Genomic DNA, 21,082 nt, shown 5'->3' on the forward strand with positions numbered 1-21,082 from the left:
GTGTAAAGAGTGAAAGAGAGAGGAACACATCAAGGGACTTGGTTCATGCGTGTCCGACTGAGAGAGAAAGAAAATGTCCACAGCAGGCTGCTGTATTCAGCAAGCTTCCTGCTGTGTATTGATTAGCAGTGTTTCAGTTCAGCAGCGTAAGGCAGTGCCATTCCAGCTCCCCTGCTGTGTTCACTGGCTCAGGGTTTGTTTGGTCTGCTGTGTCGGTGTCTATATATATGTGAACAAGAGAATGTCAGAGTAATGGAGTTGTGTGCGGAGGAGTTTAAAAACCAAATAGTCTAAAATTACTCTTACTGTACACTAATCCTGTATGTAGCTATTTCACTGACAAGCCTGGCATTGTTTTGATTTTTCATATATTTTACAATAGTGTTCTTGAAACATCTCACTGGCAAATTGAGAGTAAAATAATCTTCGCCACTCCACACCTCAACAGCACAAACACTTAGTGGAGTGAATCAGCTTTCCCATGTAAACACTCTAGCAGTGCAGCTCAAAGAAAGGTGGTGTTAGTGAGGCTGCAGGAGTTCATTCATACACCTATACTGCTACAGAGAGACCTTTTACTCAGAACAACAAAGAAAATAAGACTGACTTAAAGTAACAAAAACATGTCACATGAAAAGCCTGGAGAAAGAAAAACATCTGGAGGGTTCTTTATCAGGTGTGTCCGACCTGCAAATCCCCTGCTGTCTCTACTAAAACTATTCTACTAGACTTCTTCAGTGCCAGTAGATACTGATTTTTACTGTTATGTAAAGCAAAAATAAATACATGAAGACAGTTTATCACCATTATCAGCCAGTTTTATATTTCCATGTACCTTTAAATCTATACAAGTCATCTTCTGAAAACAGTGGCCAGTCAACAATGAAATCTTTTGCTACATATACCAGTCAGCTAGCTACAACTCCAACAGGCTGAATGACAGAATTGAGTAGGTTTCAGTAACAATTTTTCAGCACTGTAAAACATTTGTCAGCTGTACTGTGTAGAAAGTGGCTACAAAGAAAACAGTGCAAATTTCACTATACTGTTCACAATTCACAGTGAGCATTTGATACAAAATACAAATATTATGAGAGATGTTGGTGATTTAAAGGAATTGAAATCTAATCGTCATATTAATGCTTTTCAGACAAATTGCACAGTAAACATTCTTTGATCAAGGCAGACATTTGACACATCATTGTTTTAATAGAAAAATAAAACATTCCAGCTAAAATATTTTGTCAATACCGTGTTTCTGTGTCATAAATTGATTCAAAAATATAGAAAGTTCCACATTTTCTTAACAAATGCTACATGGGAGGCATGCAAGTGTGGTAGTTAAGCTTATGCTAAAGTGTTAAAATAGTTAAGAATAGCTTGCTCTAACATATTTTAACATTAGAAAAGATAGACATGTGGCTGACCATAATTGTATCTTAAAATGTATACTGGAAGTGTAAGAAATTAATCTGAAAAACATTTGAAATACATTATTTGCATTAAATGTCTCTAAGTGGCACTGAGAGTGCTGAGCTATTTGCTTTTTAACATCACATTCAAGTAAGGGAAAGATCAATTTTTCTTAGAATGTCTACATAATCTACATCTAATTTTAATGTTCCAGCTGTGCCATGTGCCATCCATGGCACTTAAGGATATAATTGGCAGTGCTTTTACTGAGAGGAAAGGATGGCAGTCCTCTTCCTTCCTCTTAACATTTAGTCAATTGAATGAGAACTTCAGCATTCTTATCCTACCATCTCAAACTGCACTAATGTATTTAAAGGGAATGGAATAAAAAAATCCACATATTTGTCTTCACAAATTGGCGAAACTGTGTAAGAGCTGATATATTCTTCTTACATACAGATACTATTACATCAGAAAGAAATGGTGAAATTAAAAGAGAATATACTTTAGCGTTGTCTAATAAAATAAAACAAAAAAGGTATGTTATCATTCTGAAGATTGGCCTGGCAGTGAAAGCTGTTATAAATATGAAGAACATGGTTCAAACTCTCAACAGTCAGACAAATGCCATAAATGTAAGACAAAAATGGCAAGCATAACACAATACAAAACAGGTATAAAAGCTAAGCAACATTTTAATGTGTGTGTCTGTGTATGTGTGTGTATGCGGGAGTGTAATGTGTTTATTCATATTTAATGGACTGGTCATTGAGAGGGAACCATGTTCTTAATGACAGGCTCTCTGTTGAGATATGTAGCCCAGTAGACCAGGTTGAAGCTGCCAAAAAGCACAGGGAAGATGATGCGGGACATTCGGTCGATCTTGCTTACGCTGTTAAAGGTCTTCTTGCTCTCTTTAGACATGGGCTGAGCTTTAGTGGGCTCTGTTGGAGCACTCTTGGAAACAGTGGGCAAAGCCGAATCCTTGGCAATGTGGGGAGCATAGTTTGCCACAGCGACTGCATAAGCATTGTTCTTCTTCATAACAGAGCCCTCTTTTTTCTGTGAATATGTTGTTAAATTAATACTTAAATAACAATATTAACAAAACAAGCAAATAATAAAATTTGTGTTGTAATTCATTGCTAAGTTTATTACTTATTTATATGTTCCAACATGTAACTCTATGCCTGAATCCACTGTTCATCAAACCATGATTTTTTGGGACTGTAATTTCCCATGAAATATAAGCTAGATAGATTTGTCTTCAACTGAATCAGAAGCACAAAAGATTACTTTAAATTCAATATTCAGTAATGCATGCCAGTTAAATGTCTGCAGTCATGAGCACATTCTTAGAAATCTGTTCACAGTAACTGTGTAGTCACAGTTACCTTGTTATTTAGAATGCTCTTGCCATCCCAGGCCCAGCCTCGTTTGGTGAAGTAGTTGACCGTTGCAAACTCAATGAGGGCGGAGAAGACAAAGGCATAGCACACTGCAATGAACCAGTCCATCGCAGTGGCATAGGCCACTTTGGGCAATGAGTTACGCGCACTGATACTCAGAGTGGTCATAGTGAGCACAGTCGTCACACCTGGACAGACAATAGGCCAGAGATACATTCATTTCTAAACTACAAAGTTGATTAACATTCAAATTTGTTTATAAGGGAATGCTGTAAAAAAATATCTAACAAACTCTGCTTCCACAAAGCTTACACCAAATATCACCAGGCAAAAAATCACCCACCAAAAACCGTTCGAGCAGGTACTGATTCACGATTAAGCCAGAAGGAGACCTGGGACAGAATTACAGTCATGATGCAGGGCAAGTAAGTTTGGATCACAAAATAACCAATCTTCCTCTTTAGATGGAAATGAACTGTCATCACTGTATATTCCCCTAGATTCAGAGAGAGAGAGAGAGAGAGAGAGAGAGAGATGTGAATCATAGCTATAGATATTCAGGTATATTCCAAGAAACTGAATAAAAATGGAACAGTAAGAAATACTCTTTTATAATTTATAATACAATCTCTAATTAATTAAATACATTTTATACATAAAGTATCTAATGAAACTAATGGGAACTCACCAGTACTGGATTTAATAGTTTCTTTGCCAACAGTTTGGCCCTTCAAGTCATACTGGTTCAACCTTGAGCCATCTTGAGCCACCACCACTGAAAGGTTGGCATTTCGTGTCCAAACATAAGTCACCTCTGTCAGAGTATATGCATCTACATACAGAAGTAATGTAACTATTGGGAATTGTACTATTAATAAACATTGTAACGCTGAAAAGATTTTGTTTGGCTCAAATCTGTCTTTCTCACATTTATTTATTGAATTCCTTCAAGAAATGTCTAAAGATAACAACAAGGAAAATTTTAACTGGAGAATCATGTAAAAATATAATCATATTCAAATTCAAATCATCTTCAAAATCGGTCACTATCTCCTGGATGGTCAGTCTGGTTAAAGATATAGAAAATACACTATATTGCCAAAAGTATTCGCTCACCTGCCTTGACTCGCATATGAACTTAAGTGACATCCCATTCCTAATCCATAGGGTTCAATATGACGTCGGTCCACCCTTTGCAGCTATAACAGCTTCAACTCTTCTAGGAAGGCTGTCCACAAGGTTTAGGAGTGTGTTTATGGGAATTTTTGATCATTCTTCCAGAAGCGCATTTGTGAGGTCACACACTGATGTTGGACGAGAAGGCCTGGCTCTCAGTCTCTGCTCTAATTCATCCCAAAGGTGTTCTATCGGGTTGAGGTCAGGACTCTGTGCAGGCCAGTCAAGTTCATCCACACCAGACTCTGTCATCCATGTCTTTATGGACCTTGCTTTGTGCACTGGTGTACAGTCATGTTGGAAGAGGAAGGGACCAGCTCCAAACTGTTCCCACAAAGTTGGGAGCATGGAATTGTCCAAAATGTCTTGGTATGCTGAAGCATTCAGAGTTCCTTTCACTGGAACTAAGGGGCCAAGCCCAGCTCCTGAAAAACAACCCCACACCATAATCCCCCCTCCACCAAACTTTACACTTGGCACAATGCAGTCAGACAAGTACCGTTCTCCTGGCAACCGCCAAACCCAGACTCGTCCATCAGATTGCCAGATGGAGAAGCGCGATTCGTCACTCCAGAGAACGCGTCTCCACTGCTCTAGAGTCCAGTGGCGGCGTGCTTTACACCACTGCATCCGACGCTTTGCATTGCACTTGGTGATGTATGGCTTGGATGCAGCTGCTCGGCCATGGAAACCCATTCCATGAAGCTCTCTGCGCACTGTTCTTGAGCTAATCTGAAGGCCACATGAAGTTTGGAGGTCTGTAGCGATTGACTCTGCAGAAAATTGGCGACCTCTTCGCACTATGCGCCTCAGCATCCGCTGACCCCGCTCCGTCAGTTTACGTGGCCTACCACTTCGTGGCTGAGTTGCTGTCGTTCCCAAACACTTCCACGTTCTTATAATACAGCTGACAGTTGACTGTGGAATATTTAGGAGCGAGGAAATTTCACGACTGGATTTGTTGCACAGGTGGCATCCTATCACAGTTCCACGCTGGAATTCACTGAGCTCCTGAGAGCGACCCATTCTTTCACAAATGTTTGTAAAAACAGTCTGTATGCCTAGGTGCTTGATTTTATACACCTGTGGCCATGGAAGTGATTGGAACACCTGATTCTGATTATTTGGATGGGTGAGCGAATACTTTTGGCAATATAGTGTATAATGTAGAACAGAAAAATATATGTGAAGGTGGAGGCAATATATGCAGTTTTCTTCATATTTTAGCATATACCATAAACATTCAAGTAGTAGGCAAAAACTAATTTGAGCTTACAGCTGCCAAACTTCAGTGGACATGAGTGAGAATCCATGGGAAAGTCCTCCAGATGCATTGGACATTCTGCGTGCACCGTCAGCCTGGACCACACACATTAAATGAAGAAGTGAACACCAGAATAAAAGAATGGATTATGTGTGGGAAGCATATGCTGGATACCTCATGGTGTAAAGCAGTGTCCCATCCTCCATGATCCGCAGTAATTTGTTTGGCATGGTCATGTTGTGAGCCACAGACTTCTTGCCATTGTGGAAGAAGGTGTCGGGGGTCCAGATCTTACTGGCCATCAGATTATTTAGACGCAGGATGTTCATTGGCCCATGGAACTTCAGCCGCTCGTCTGTCCAGCACTGGCGGAAGAAAATGTCCACTGTGTACTCCTGACAGTAGAACACACACAGTTAGTGTTAAACAATGGACAATGCATTAAACAGAAAAAAGACACAAGAGTTGTTTGAAGATTCATTATACTAGAGTGTCTTCCACATGATGTACTGACTTATTCCCAGAGTTAAAAATCCTGTTCAGCATTGCAGAGAATTCTTTTACAGGATGGTTACCACATACATGTGATCATTTTAACACTGCAACCTAACCAGAGACCAGAACCAGAGCAGTTTTTGTGCCATTAAAAATTTTGTGCCATTAAAAATTAAGGTTTTTTTCCAATTTGGTGATATGAATACCACCAATTTGGTGATATGAATATTACCAATCACCACCAAATAGTCCACTGGATTACAGTAATGCTGCTTATAAATCTGGTGACTTCTGGTTCCACCTTCAGCAACAGCTTGTCAAACATGTCTCTACCCCCTTGTGAAGACATTTTCTACTCATGCAGGCCTCCGGCATCGTGGACAATCCTAAATGATCCCATCCCTCAAACAGTCTGAGCAGTTTGGTGGTAGTTCAAGTACTTAATGCTCTGAGTTGGTGATCAGGTCAGGGTTTAAGTCCATGCAATGTCAAGCTGCTACTCTTGGCCCCCTGAGCAAGGCCCTTAGCCCTCCCTGCTTCATGGCTGTAAATGTGCACTGACCCCAACTTCCAAAAGCTGGGATATGTGAAGAAAGTATTTCATCGTGCTGTAAAGTATATGTTACAAAAATAAAGGCTTCTTTTTCTTCTACTCTATTTGCACATCCCATCTGGTAGAAGGTTATGCACTCAGTCAAGGACTCCCAGGGTACTGGGTACCCCCAGTTTCCTCTACCCCAGACTGCCAGACTCCTGAAGATTATTCCGGCCCCCACAACAAACATCATTCTGGGATTCAACTGACACCAACTGTACGGACACCTTAAATCAATAACAATGTACAAGTCATGTTAAGGGTTTTGGTTCAATCTGTTTGTCTGTTACTTACTGCTCATTTAGTACAGCACTGCCATACTGTTTATAGCATACTGACACCTTATACTGACTCACAATCACAATACACACCTTCACTTTTAAATTTCATCCTTTCAACTTTGTTGTATTTTGTTGTATGTTGTAACCTTGTTGTATTTACTGTTATGCCATCCTGTAGTTTTAAATGTTTCGTGATTAGATATTTTCGGCTCTACTGCCCGCTGTGTATTCACACCACTGTTTCCCATTTATGTATACAATTATGTCCTGTCAGCACTGTTCATGCCATACATGTATCTTTCACCTGGATCTGGAGGAAATGTTATTTCTTCTCACTGTGTACTGCACATTGTTTATGGCTCTGCTGACAATAAAAATCTGCTTGACAAATATTATCCCTTGGTCACAGTTCCGTGATAAGTCCTCTGCTGGAGAACCATTCCTGATATCAGGTCCTAATTTGTCCTGGCAAATCACAGCTGACAGCTATATTCTCAGCTCCACTCACTGGCTAGTTGACTGGGTTTCTGGCTACTGTAATTTGTTTTGCAACCAAACCTAAATAGGGACAAGAGCTGATTTCAGGCTTCCTTCGCAAAATCCAGCAACCTCCACATAGAATTGCATTGTTGAGAGGTGGATTTGCGCCATTGAGAAGTGGCTAATGCTCATCCAGTTGTGTGATTCTAGACCATTTTTCAAACCTTGTTTGTTAAAAGAGACATCCTCTTGATTACACTTCACTGCCATGGTGTTTATAGTGTATAATTTCTATTGGTTGCATGTCTGGTTCATTGCCCTAGTCGAACTGAATAAGCAAAGATCAATTGCAGGAGAAGGTTGTCCATTTAAATAGAGTTTCTGTACTATGAGAAGCAAGCCCATGTTGTGCTTATATTCTGTTGGACAATGCGACTAAAACACCTGGATATAGACAATAATTTATTAGTATGGTGTATGGCCTCCTTTTGCACTCAATACTGCATCAATTCGTCTAAAGAAAGACAATGTTAAAGACAGGGTACAATGTTTAAACCATTGGGTGCATGTGGTCTCCAGAATGGTTTGATAGTCCTTGGCAGTCATATGCCATCTAGCATAAGTAGTGGGCCTAGGAAATGCTGTGATATTGCAGCCCAAACCAACACTGGTTCATCCCCATGATTCACTCTGGGCACACAACTGTCACCCAGACATGGAGATGGTAAGCATCTTTAAGGAACCGTAACTCTCTTGGATGTGGGAAAGACAGTGAAAGTGGACTCATCAGTGAACAATACATGTTTCACATTGTCTACTGCCCAAGATTTCCTCTGCTGGCACCATTAAAATCAATGTTTTACGTGAGTGTTTTATGAGTGACCAAAGGTTTGGATATAGCAGCTCGAGCAAGAATTCTGCTCAAATTAGGTTTAATTCTACATTGAGTTGGGTAGCTGTGGTTTTTGGATACAATCCAGATTAGTACCCGGACATCCCTTTTCTTTCAGACATCTTCCTCTTGCTGCGACAGTTACTCCTGATGAATGTGGTTAATCCTTCATAGTGGCATGTCGACATTACCCTGGACACCATGGCTCTCGATACACCACCAGATTTGCTCTCCTGGTTACAGAGCAGATGCACCAGAGAAATGTGCACCCGCAATATGTCCTCTTTCTGTTGTGTGTATTGTAGTAGTAGAGCTGTGCTATTGCTCTGCTAAATGAACCTTCACGCTGTGCTCTTACTTATGGAATGTAAAATCTGTAAAGATTGGTTGCCAGGCTTCACTCATGTAGGCATGAATCCTCCAAAACTAAATTAAATCATGAATCATGAATACCCATGATTCTGGTGTCACATTATGTACAAACCCAACATATTTCTGAAGTTCTGAAATTGATCTCTGAAATGCACAATGGCATACCTTCTGAGGTAAAAAAAAGAAAAGAAAAGAAAAAAAGTACTGTGCAAAAACCCTCCAATGAAAGTGTTACAGTGACGAACGTAACAATACATAATAGGCAATTTTTCAGAAATGTGGCAGAAATGTTTTTCAGAAGAAGTGTGGCAAGGTGGCCAGCCAGTATTCTTATAGAACTATGTGACGTCTACCTGAAACTAGTGATGCATTTTAAAGGCAGGCCAAATAAAGACAGTGATCATGACTTAGATGATTTCTGTGTCCTTTTTATGATAATCAGCCTGAATATGTTCACAATATATTAGACTATTATTTCAAGCCTGTGCCTTCACCATTTGCATATAATCATTTTCTAAAAACTGTATTTATTTTATAGTCTTTGCTTTAATGCTACATCTTATTGTAACTAAAAGAAAAATGAATAAATGCTTTTTAAGTTCGCATTTTCTATCCCAATTCTAAGCTTAAAGGGAAATGCTTGTTTTTAAATTATTTATTAGAAATTTTTAAAAGCAGAGAGTCTGAATCAGAGTGAAATGGATTTCTGGAAAAGCTTTTAGGCATGCAGCAGAAATCAGTGCTATGAATAGACAACAGAGGGTGAGAGAGCAGACAAAAGATAAAGAAAATAAAACAGAAAGACATGCAGTATCAAGACACACACATGACTGCTGACAAGAAAGAAAAAGATAAAGATAAATATTTTACTACATTTTCACATTTTCATCTAATACTGGCTTAAAATGGCCACTTAAATAGCATCCCTTTGTCATGTTGAATCTAGAAGCAACTAAACAACTGCCAAAAAAATGGACAGCCTCTGAATATTCTGGATAGGCAATGACATGTTTTAACAGAGGCATGGCTAGGGGATGGATCAGATTTCAAAATCCCCTAAAATGGAATGGCCTAAAAAAAACAATGGTGAATTAACAACCAGACATCAAGCAAGAGGACCATGGGAAACAACACCAGTTGATAATGGAAACCCTGTAAAAGCTGTGAAGAAAAAGGTCACATCTAAATGCAAATATCGGAAAAGAAAAGCTGAAATTCTGATCTAACATCTCATGGAGTGAGAGTGGTTATGCTGATAAACAGGATTACCTGACTGGAACTGTACAATTTCCCCAAGCTAGCTACACTTAGAGTACAGAGAGAGATAAGTAACAGCCTGTGAAGTACTGGAGATTTACTGCAGGACAGCTTCAGAACTGGTTTTATAAGATGAAATGCAATTTCCTTTCTATTACTAGCATCAAGTATTTTAATGCTTTTTGGTGGAACTGTCACACGGGAATTTTATAACAATGTTATTAATATGAAAAGATTACTTGTCTTCAATGATTACATTTGTGTCATCACCACTTACTACTGTCTGACATGATACATTTAATGTAGATAAAAATAATGATGCACTGTCATCCTTCCACCCCTTGCATCCTCTTTTATAACAGCTTATATTTAACACATTATAAAATGCTCTGTTATATGTGCAATTACATGATTCTGAGTCCTACTATTAACTAACTCACAATATTGTAAAATCACAGTAATATTATCACTAAATACTATTTAGCAATTCAACAAGGAGATTCAAACCACCACTGAATAAAGAGGAACGGGAATAATGGAGGTCTTAGAGGTCTTATGCCCTCCCTCTTTTCAGTTTATGTCAAAGTATAAAGGGGTCATGGAGTAACAGCACAGATAAAACAGAAAGCAAGTGGATAATACGGTGAATGTCTCGTTTTTATAGTAACCTCTATTCAGCTCTATATGTTCTAAATATTTGAAAGCAGAGAGAGTGTGTGAAACAGAGTGAAATGGGGTTTTGGAAAAGCTTTTAAGCAGATAACAGAAATCAGTGCTATGACCAGGCAACAGAGAGCAGGGTAGTGAGACAGACAAAGGAGAACAGGGTGTGAAAAACTGGAATAATACAGAAAGACACTCACAATATCAAGACATAACATTACTGATAAAACAAGAATATTTTACCATGTCTGCATCCGATACTGGCCCAAAACTGGTCACGTAAATATCAGTCTTCACCTCTGTCACTCGATCTACAATAAAAATGAGCAATACACTTATAATTGGTGCCAATGGGAAGCTGGGAAACTATGAAGCACAGCAACGTTGTACCATAATTAACCTGGAGCACAAAGCACCAACTAAGTCATGATAATTAAAAGAAAAACCAACAGTAAATTGTCTTAGTGCCTCAGTTCTGGTCACCACATGCCACCGCAACAGCTTTAGTATTCCTTGGCATTGATTAGACGAGGATGGAACATCACTCATTGAAAAAAAAAAATTCCCTCAGTTGGTGTTTTGATCTGGTGACTTCAAAAGCACAGGATTTTCAGCATTTCCATCCTCAGCTAATCATTCAGTGAGCCCTCATGCCTTGTCGATGGGTACACTGTCACTCTGGAAATGACTACTTTCATTCAGATAGAAATGTTTCATCATAGGAAAAAAAATCCATCAGAATCATGCTGCATTGACTGCAGTATCAGGGCCATCAATTGCCCCTCAAAGCATAAGAGAGCCGCCACTTTTTAGAGCCACCTCTACCTCTGTATTGATTGTGTGTGTGTGTGTGTGTGTGTGTGTGTATACATGTGACTATGCATGCAAATGTTTGCATTTGTAATAAAAAAAACTCACCCAATTATTTTGGACTGCTACAGTGATTGCAATCAATGCTGATGAGCATGTTTTGAAGTGTAGTCACAGCAAACATCACATAAATTCCTATGTCTATCTAATTGTAGGAAGAACTTCAAAACCAAGTCAGTGTTAATAATGACAACTGAGGGTTTTTTTTCTGGATACCCTGACAACACATTAAAGCTTTGCATAGGTATTACAATAAATTCAAGATATTAATAAATATGTTGGATTAAGCTTGAGTCCAGTGAATGACACTGTAGATTCTACAGAATGTACTACCCACTAAACTGTATGAAAGGAAAAAAAAAAAAAAAAAAAAAAAAAAATATATATATATATATATATATATATATATATATATATATATATATATATATATATATATATATATATATATATATATATATATATATATATATATATATATGTATATATATATATATATATATATATATATAAGAATATATATATATATATATATATATATATATATATATATATATATATATATATATATATATATATATATATATACTACTCACAAAAAGTAGAGGAAGTTAAGGATATTTGGCTTTTGAGTGAAATTTATGGAAAATGTAAAAAGTTCATGCTACATTGATATTATATCATGAAAGTAGGGCATTTAAGTAGAAGCATGCAATGGTGATTTCCTCATCTCAAACAATTTATTGAAACAAAAGCCAAAAACAGTGGTGGGTATACCACAACAAATGTCAATGTCTCAATAATTTGTCATGTGCCCTTGACCATCAATCACAGCTTGACAACGACGTCTCATGCTGTTCACGAGTCGACTTATTGTCTGCTGAGGCATGGCGTTCCACTCTTCTTAAAGGGCGGCCCTCAGGTCACTGAGGTTCTGGGGTGCAGTGTTACGAGCCTCTACACGGCGACTCAGCTGATCCCATAGGTTTTCTATGGGATTCAGGTCTGGAGAAAGTGCGGGCCACTCTATTTGAGGTAACCCAGCCTCCAGCAGCCGTTCCCTAACGATGCGACCTCGATGAGCTGGAGCATTGTCGTCCATGAAGATGAAATTAGGCCTGTGTTGTTCATGCAGGGGCACAATGACTGGATTAATGATGTTATTCAGGTAGTATCGGCTTGTCACTGTATCATTCACAAGATGTAGGGCAGTTCTGTATTGAGTAGACACACCTGCCCAGACTGTAGCACCACCACAACAGTGGCTGATGCGGCCATTTCTGCTCAACGTGAATCGACTTTAATCAGAGAACAGCACTGAGGCCCACTGGTCCCTCATCCAGCATAAATGCTCCCTGGCCCATGCAAGACGATGACGCCTGTGCCTGGTGGTGTGGTCAGGTACCCTTGCAGGTCGTCTAGCATGGAGACCATGCTGATGTAAACGGTTTCGAATGGTCTGACGTGACACTTGGGTGCCTCTCACCTCCCTTAAATGTGCCTGGAGTTGAGTGGCATTCATCATCCGGTTCCGCAGGGCACTGTTCACAATGAAGCGGTCATCAACGTGGGATGTGGCCAAAGGACGTCCACTTCTATGCCTTTTTGTGACTCTTCCAGTCTCTCTGTATCTCTGTCGCAACCTGCTGATGATACTCTGTGACACTCTAAGCTCAGTGGCCACTTCCCTCTGAGAACATCCTGTTTGAAGCCTCGCAATGGCGAGGTCCTGTTGATCAACTGTTAGGTGTGGTCTTGGTCTCATGATGTCAAAATGTGAACAGCATGATGAAGAGGACTGTTTAAATACCAATTCTAATTGAACCAGAAAATTTATTGGTCGATTCATGGATCAAACACCAGTTGTGAATTTTGCCGTTAAACACCTTGCTAGAGAACAGCAAGTTATGCAAAAAGTACTGAAACACTGAACAGTTGGACATGTGCATTCAAAAGTGTAGAGAAGGTCAAATTAAGTTCACCTGTAAAGGTTATAGTGCATTTTAGGTGCATCCTGAAATTTCACCCGAAAGCCGAATATCCTTAACTTTTTGTGAGTAACTAATGTATGTCAATAACAGTACTTGAAAGATGATTGGTTGGTGTTTTAATAGTGATGTCTAGCGCTGTCTAACAAATTAGACCAAACCTGTTATGATCCTCCATCGGGTTTGAGATCTGAAGATTGTTATTATATAATTTACACCATTTTCATTCTTTTCAAACCATTCACTGAGCCTTTGTGTCCTGCCAGTGGGGGTATTGTTATCATGGATGTGACCACTCCCATAAGGATAGAAGTGATTCAGCATAGGATAAATCTATTAGAATAATTTCTATTGATTTGCAGTGACCTTTCCCTTATTAGATCGCAAGTGAACCCAAACCAGGAACGCAAAATGAGGGCAAGGCATAACATCCCCCTCATTGTAAGTCACTCATTCATTCCTGTGCTGTTTCTGTTGTTGTGTAATACACATGCATTCACAGTGCAGGATGTCAGTAATGATGAAGGATGACTCTTGTGTTTTGTGCACCACTGAACTCTCAAATATGCATTTCTCTTCATAATGAGGGGCTTATGTACTGCAAACTATAATACCCCCCCCCTCTGTTACTTAGTTATTGCTCAGTCTGATCAAGTCCCTTGAAGAACAGCTTTTATTTCTTATCAGTTGCTCTTCTGTGCATAAGCATTGCGTTCCTTTCCACCAAACCCTATTTACTGATATCTTTCCTATAGATTTAAATACAGATGTCACTGTACACACTGAATGAAATAAAATATCCCAATAATGAATGCAATATCACTTTTTCTCTTGCCATCTTAATCCAAAATCAAGGTTAAATTCACTGATTCAGCATTTTTATACATGTAACAGAACAGGGGAGGTAATTTGCTATTTGGGGTTAATTATATAATGTGGTAAACCTGTCTGGGTGCGTAAGCACTTGTTTTTCAACTTATTTATTCAAGTTGTTTCTTTAATTTGCCACCTTATCCTCAAACATTTATTAGGTGCATCATCAAGTCTTCAGTATTTGTACAAACATTAAAGGTGGTAAGTCATATAAAATGCATAGTATAAAAACACAGTATAACAGGTCACACAGTATATATATGGGATCTCTATAGGCATATGGCTTGCACAATATCACAAAGCCCTTGGCCTAAACAGTTTGACCTGAATTCTACAGACATGAGTTGAGCCACCAGTCTAGGAGTACTCACTTTAAGTGCAATGTCACTCACCTCCAAGACCTGGTCTCAGCCTGTTATCATAGCCATCCAACAGTCTGTCCAGAATCTTTGTGAAAAGTGTGATAGACCCCTCTGATCTCGTCCTTCATATATTGCCAAGAACAACACACTATTAAACATTGATACATCCTCTACAGCACTGTCTCTCAGACCTTCTTATATAAGTAATTAAGGACCAAAAATATGTCAGAAGCACTAACATGGGCGATCTGTTCTCAGTTTCTCCATTACATGATGTACAGACAGACTGATGGAATACAATTTAGAAACAAATGATTTGATTTAACAGACTATACAACTGCTTTAAACCCAACGATGGGCCAGGGTCCTATATTACAGAACAGAAGGATACTTAAATCTTAACCTGATATCAAGTCATATTTAATTATATATACATTTATTAATTAGTCATTATGCCAGTCCCTCAAGACTACAAAGATCCAAAAAGACTGCACTCACCTTGTCTGCCAGATTCCATTTAACATCAGGAAGATAAAGAATCCATAGGATCGAGCATATCGGCCATGCATTTCTGAACGAGCCCTGTAATTATTGAACAAAATACAATGAGTTTAAAGAGGCATGCATAGGAAGTAGATATGTAAAGGCACACACACACACACACACACACAACAAAAGGGTGCAAAATAAACTCCTAAAAGCTATAAACCAGTATGACTTACAGTTAATACAGACTGTCGGTAATACATGTTTTAAAAATAATTAATTTAGTTGAAGGCACTGCTTGTGATGACGTCAAACCCATAGTGTCCACTGTTCTCAGCTTCCAGTGGTCTTAGTTATGCATTTAACTTCTCTTCCAATGTGATGTACAAAATCTCACTCGCATCCAGGGATTTAATCGGATTCCTCCTATTCCCTTCACTGTCGACGTTTGTTTACTAGACAGTAAAAGTGCGAAGAGGATTCACATGGGGTTTAGAGCAGCGCTAAGTTGAAATACGTAATGCTGAACTCCTGCAGTGTTGAATTATCACCAGTCTACAATACTGACTCAACTCTCACAATGCTGAAAAAGGGGTTTTACCTGCCGAGGACTGAGGAGTGCCTCTCCTCACTTCTGCCCAGGAGAATCTGATGAGGGAAGATGCGCACGGACGCAAGTGTTTCACAGCCTTCCTGTGTACTCCGGCTTTCCCACAGAGCCCACCTGTAAGCAACAGTCGCGCGCAGAAGCGGGAAGCATGCAGAGTGCTCGCGCTCGAGAGCCACGAGAGGAACGCCGGGTCCTAAACCCCTCTCCCATATACACACACACACACACACACACACACACCAAAGTGCGTTTTTTTCTACTATTGCTAAAGCTCATTAACGTTATAATACACCTAAAGCTAACCCTAACCCTTTACCTCAGCGTCAAAATGCCCATACCCTTTGCCGTCAAATTAGTGCTGAAAACATGGCTGAAAGTGCACTTTTATTACCATTATCTATACTATTATACTTATTTAGTCTACTAAGTCGTCGAAATAGCAATCATTCGTTTATGTACACATTTCGAAACTTCTAATTTGTGTGTAAAGGGTGTGCTTGTTGAAATCGGATCTGAGATATTTTTGGATATGAAACAACGTCTAGTGACTGCTTTCCAAACGTAGTAACACAGCGTTCTAACTGTATATGCTGCCTACTCAGGCAAGCACCTGAAATATGTCTCTGGTTTCATTATAATATAATTATCCAGATATTTAAAGGTGTTTTTTTTTTTAAATATTTACTTGTACAAATAACCTCTACGTATATGTCCAGACGTCCTATTCAGAATACTTATGTTTAAATGCACCTCCTGTCAGTCGTTTTATTAGACATTAGAAGGATTACCTCATATTCTTCATGAAAATGAGTAATGTGACCTAAAACACTTTCAACTTCTAAGCCATTTGTTTATGCCATAGCACCCCATTACTAAAAAGTGAAGACAAAAAAAAAACGTCACAAAATTTCTCAGACCCCTGTAATATTTTATCTTATCCTCATCCAGCCTCGTTACCTCAGACCAATCAAATAATTATTTAGATAGATAGATAGATAGATAGATAGATAGATAGATAGATAGATAGATAGATAGATAGACAGACTTTATTGATCCCATGAGGAAAAGTCTTGAAACATCGACTGTTGTTTCAAGACTGTTGACTGTACTATATTTGAAGTAATTGGCTAAAATGAAGCCCCACTTCATTGTTTATTATTTGTGCATAATGCAGTAAGACATGCACAGTTCAGCATGATGTGACTACAGTACTTAATAAGCCATCAACTCCATATACACATGGGCTTTTTTGTTTTAGACAAATGCACAAGTAACCAAATTGTGCATGTATTTTCTGTCCATTAGGGCATTTCACTATAGTCATATATATATATATATATATATATATATATATATATATATATATATATATATATATATATATATATATATATATTAGTCACAGTTGTACCAAATCAGATTTGTATGAGAATGTCACATTAAATGCTCTAAAAAGGGCTTTTTTATTCTCCCACTCATTTTCTCCTCATTTAGTCTTCACTGTTAAAATAAATTGTCATTAAAATAAACTCTATCTGATCTGTAGTTTTACTGAACATTAACATTTTACTGATGAGTTCTGCTTGTTCCAAAATTGTACTTTTCTGAATCAGCTGCACTGGTATCTTGACTAAAAAGGAAAAAGGAAAAATAACAATATCTACATTAGAATTGTTTCGACATAAAAATATATGTTGGGATAGCTAAAGCAGAGCAATTTTTTTCATATATATATATATATATATATATATATATATATATATATATAATATAAGAGACCACTGAGCTGTTTGCTTTTTTGCAAAAAGAGTGGTATAAAGTTACCCAACAGCAATGTGAATAACTGGTGAAGAGCATGGACTAAAACGCATGCAAGTCGGGGTTATTCCACTAAATACTGATTTCTTTATGTTATTTGCATTTTCTTTTATTTGAGTTATTAAAGCTCTGCAAATACTGCATGATTTTTTAAATGTATATATATATATATATATATATATATATATATATATATACACACACACACACACACACATGCAGTCTTTTCGAAGTTTGTTGATGTGTTGACTGTTCTTAGCTAGCTTGTGCTAGATGTGTCAAATTAACTGGTGTTAGAAAAGCCATAAATGTGATTGCCCACACTTTAGAAATTAATAAGCTCACACCTTATGTTCTCAGCCAAAGGATGGAAAGTATATATGTTTCTCTGCAAATGAGCTACTAATGTAGAACAGTATCTTCACCTGGGGTCAGGACTAGTACAGAGTCATCAAAAAAATGTAGTCATTTTCCTGGAAGTGATGAACTATAAAAATTAAAATACAATATCTGCACTATGGGATAGGTGCAAAAAAACCCAAAACTTTGAAACAGCAATTTGCTGACGCACCACCCTTGCTAGTGCAAGTGCAATGCAGTAGACGATAATTCTGAGATCTCAAACATGTTTTTTTCACTTCACCATTTTCCAGCAACAGCAACATTTAATGGCATGTTAATGAGAAATCCATTGTAGAAGTAGTGGAAACACCAAGGATTAAAAGTTTCACAATGCTTTCCAGCTATATGACACATGTGTACTGAGTTGCAGCAGAGACTTTGTATCAGTCTACATAATGACAAGAATGATGGTGCTGATGCTGGTATTAGCTTGGAAGTTGATGCTTTGAAAGCTGATCTGTTTGAGCAGAGTTTTTAGATGTGAAGATGAGAGAGCTGGACAGAATAAAAGACTAAAGCATTGCTGCATCAGTCTAAGTAGAGATGAAGTGAGTGGCAGATCCCACAGGTACCACTATCAGCAGGTTGACGAATGGTTTTTTGGGTAATACAGAAAACCACAATAAAATAGACCTGCATATTGAAAGAAGTTTAAACCAGAAAATGTCAAAAATAAAAATAAATAAAATAAAACACACTATGTGGTTATAACAAGTAACTTGTACTGTTTACTTTCCAGCAATAAACAGTAGGTTATATCATTGCGAAAAGATGATTCATGTTGTCTTTTCTCAGCTTCTCAACCAGCGACTAACTTAGGAACACTTAAGAACCATTTATTTCACAAGTTGTTTTGTTTGTACTTGAAAGTACAATCAAATTTAGCTTGGATGGCAAACCAATAAACCAAAAAACAATATACAGGAGAAATAAAAATCTCTCATTCAACCACTTGAAAGGATCAAATCCCTGTTGTGTTATTTGAGAATGTTTGCTTGGCTTGGGAGTTTTCTTTACAGCAACTCTGTCATGACTGACTTATCTACAATACACAGAGAGAGAGAGAGAGAGAGAGAGAGACAGAGAGAGAGAATAGCATAAAATTCAAGTATCTCAGTCATGTTTTCCTCCGCAATCTTGTGACAGCAGCGCAATGCATAATAATATGCAGATACAGATTAGCAACAACTAATGTTCACATCAACCATCAGGTCAGGGGAAAAGTGATTTATGATCTCAGTGATTTTGACCATGGCATAATTGATGGTGCCAGATTGGCTGGTTTGAGTATTTCTAAAACTGTTGACCTCCTAGGATTTTCACACATAACAGTCTCTAGAGTTTACTCAGAAAGCTGCAATAAAGAAAAAATGTTCAGTGAGCAGCAATACTGCAAATAAAATGTGATTGTTGGTGAGAGAGGTTTCATAAACATGACAATGAATTCAGTGGCTTTCACAGTCACCAGATCTAAATTTAATAGAACAGCTTTGGGATGGACCAGAATCTCAAAAGAATGTTTCTAACATCTTGTGGAATCCATGTCATAAAAAATTGAGGCTGCTTTGAGAGCAAAGAGAGGCCCTATTCAGTATTAGTATTGTGTTCCTGATAAAGTGCTCCTTGAGTGTATAACAGACTTCGTCAAACCTTTGTCCCCCATGAGGCTATTTTAATATTTTATTAGACCTACTACCAGTGTCTCACCGATGCAGCTAATAACAACAATCACATTGATGGCACAAATATTTAAAGACAGACAGAGAGTCTGTGTTGATAGTGCTGTATCCTGATGTACATTGAATGTTTAAGAAAGTTATGCTACAGTTTATGACACTTTCTCCAGATGAACAATTCTTCAAGTATAAACCAGGCCTAAATGTGTCTATAAAACAGCAGGTTGTTGTTTCTTAAAAATGAAATCAATATTCCAATATCAAGCAATGTTTCCTAGTAAATTGGATCAGGTGCTGTCCCTGTTTGTCTAATGTGAGCTAACATACATGCAAAGTTTTGTTTCATATTAATGAACTCAAGGCATTTTTTCCCATTTACCAGCATGGAAAGTGAGGCCACTGAATCTTTTTAAGTGCAGAAATCCATAAATCATTGTTGTATCAATATTCTTTTGCAATATCCAGGCACTAACCAAAAAGAAACCTTTTGCTCTTTTAGGATTTTTATTGCTGATGTTCACTGTTTTTTTTTTCTCATCTTAATAAAATCCTGTCCCCTCAAAAATATATCTTTACAAAAATATTTTTTTCCATACTCCTCATACTTCTCATACTACTCATAAGAATAAAGAAGAGATGCAAATCCGAGAAGGATGTCTTACAGCACTAAATGATTGTCACAGATTAATTAAATATTAAAGGCCTGATGTAATTCATGACTGAGCCATGTCAAACATATTTTACCTTGTTACTATGTGGCTCTAACAGGTATCGATATGTGCTTTCCTTTAGGTCATTTAGAAGTACAGATAACAAGCAAAGGTAAAATAAAGGGATTAAAATATGCAAGGTATTTAAATATGTGTATTTGTGTATTTATTCTCATAAGTATTGTTTCTACTGTTAATAACCATGATAAATATAAGACATATTTCATATTTTTCATCTTTGCTATTTACAGACAGTAGGTCAGACAACGTCATTGTTTTCAAATGGATGTTAAACCCTGACACCTGCAACACATCACACATGCCCTTAGCCTCACACATATTCTCTTCAGATATAGTGTTCACACTGCACAGCACATGTCAAGTCTCATTACACCAAAAAGCATAGGACAGAGCTCTCATAGTGAGTACTAACTCCTCTTCAGCCAGCCCCTCTGGTCACACTGAGGTCTCCAGTTTGTAGCCTGATGCACACTGGAGAATGGAAAATGCATTGAAACAGGAAAACAATTGATTTTTAGAATAAATGACACAACAGACTGAATAACCCGCAAATAATGTAAAACATATTTGTTATTATTGATTAGTTAATTTGCTGCCAGTGTATCATGGACCCACCTCTAAGATAGTTGTTCAACTATGTTTTGGTACTGCTATTGTTTAAAGTATATATTAATACTAAGATTCCTTCTGGCATGCGTTGACATTTTCTAACATTTTTGGTATATAATAATGAGAAACACTCTCAATTCCAGACACAGTCCTGGTGCAAGAATGTGAATAAATGCAGTTTAGGATTGCATTTTCAGAGGAAACAAGGAAAAAAAAATTAAATGCCTACGCTGTTTCCTTGAAAGGAAAAATGAAAAGCCTACGCTGATTGCATATGCTTTTACAAACATTATAATAAAGTATTGGTTGCCAATTTAGTTACACCATCATTTTGTGGTTTTATGTGTAATAATCTCTAAT

The 21,082-nt window shown here is 37.8% G+C and overlaps 1 protein-coding gene across 1 annotated transcript; it reads right to left on the minus strand.

Moving 5' to 3' along the window:
* Positions 1-718: 718 nt before the first annotated feature.
* On the minus strand, positions 719-15,637 carry gabra2a (gamma-aminobutyric acid type A receptor subunit alpha2a). The gene is made up of 10 exons (XM_058379060.1): positions 15,478-15,637; positions 14,889-14,972; positions 14,421-14,512; positions 10,541-10,608; positions 5,437-5,657; positions 5,275-5,357; positions 3,511-3,654; positions 3,166-3,318; positions 2,808-3,010; positions 719-2,475 (listed from the first exon to the last, which is right to left on the minus strand). The coding sequence occupies exons 2-10, from the start codon at positions 14,957-14,959 to the stop codon at positions 2,179-2,181; spliced, it is 1,332 nt and encodes a 443-aa protein (XP_058235043.1). The 5' UTR covers positions 14,960-14,972; positions 15,478-15,637; the 3' UTR covers positions 719-2,178.
* Positions 15,638-21,082: the final 5,445 nt, after the last annotated feature.

This window comes from Hemibagrus wyckioides, linkage group LG03 (assembly GCF_019097595.1).
Source record: "Hemibagrus wyckioides isolate EC202008001 linkage group LG03, SWU_Hwy_1.0, whole genome shotgun sequence".
Lineage (NCBI taxonomy): Eukaryota > Metazoa > Chordata > Actinopteri > Siluriformes > Bagridae > Hemibagrus > Hemibagrus wyckioides.

Excerpts from the sequence above, each read along its gene's own strand:
- gabra2a (XM_058379060.1), bottom strand. The coding sequence starts at position 14,959 with ATGCATGGCCGATATGCTCGATCCTATGGATTCTTTATCTTCCTGATG. Across the intron at positions 5,658-10,540 it reads CAGTATCGGATGCAGACATG|GAGTACACAGTGGACATTTT; the intron begins GTAAAATATTCT and ends TTCTACTGTCAG. Across the intron at positions 3,319-3,510 it reads AACTATTAAATCCAGTACTG|GGGAATATACAGTGATGACA; the intron begins GTGAGTTCCCAT and ends CTCTGAATCTAG.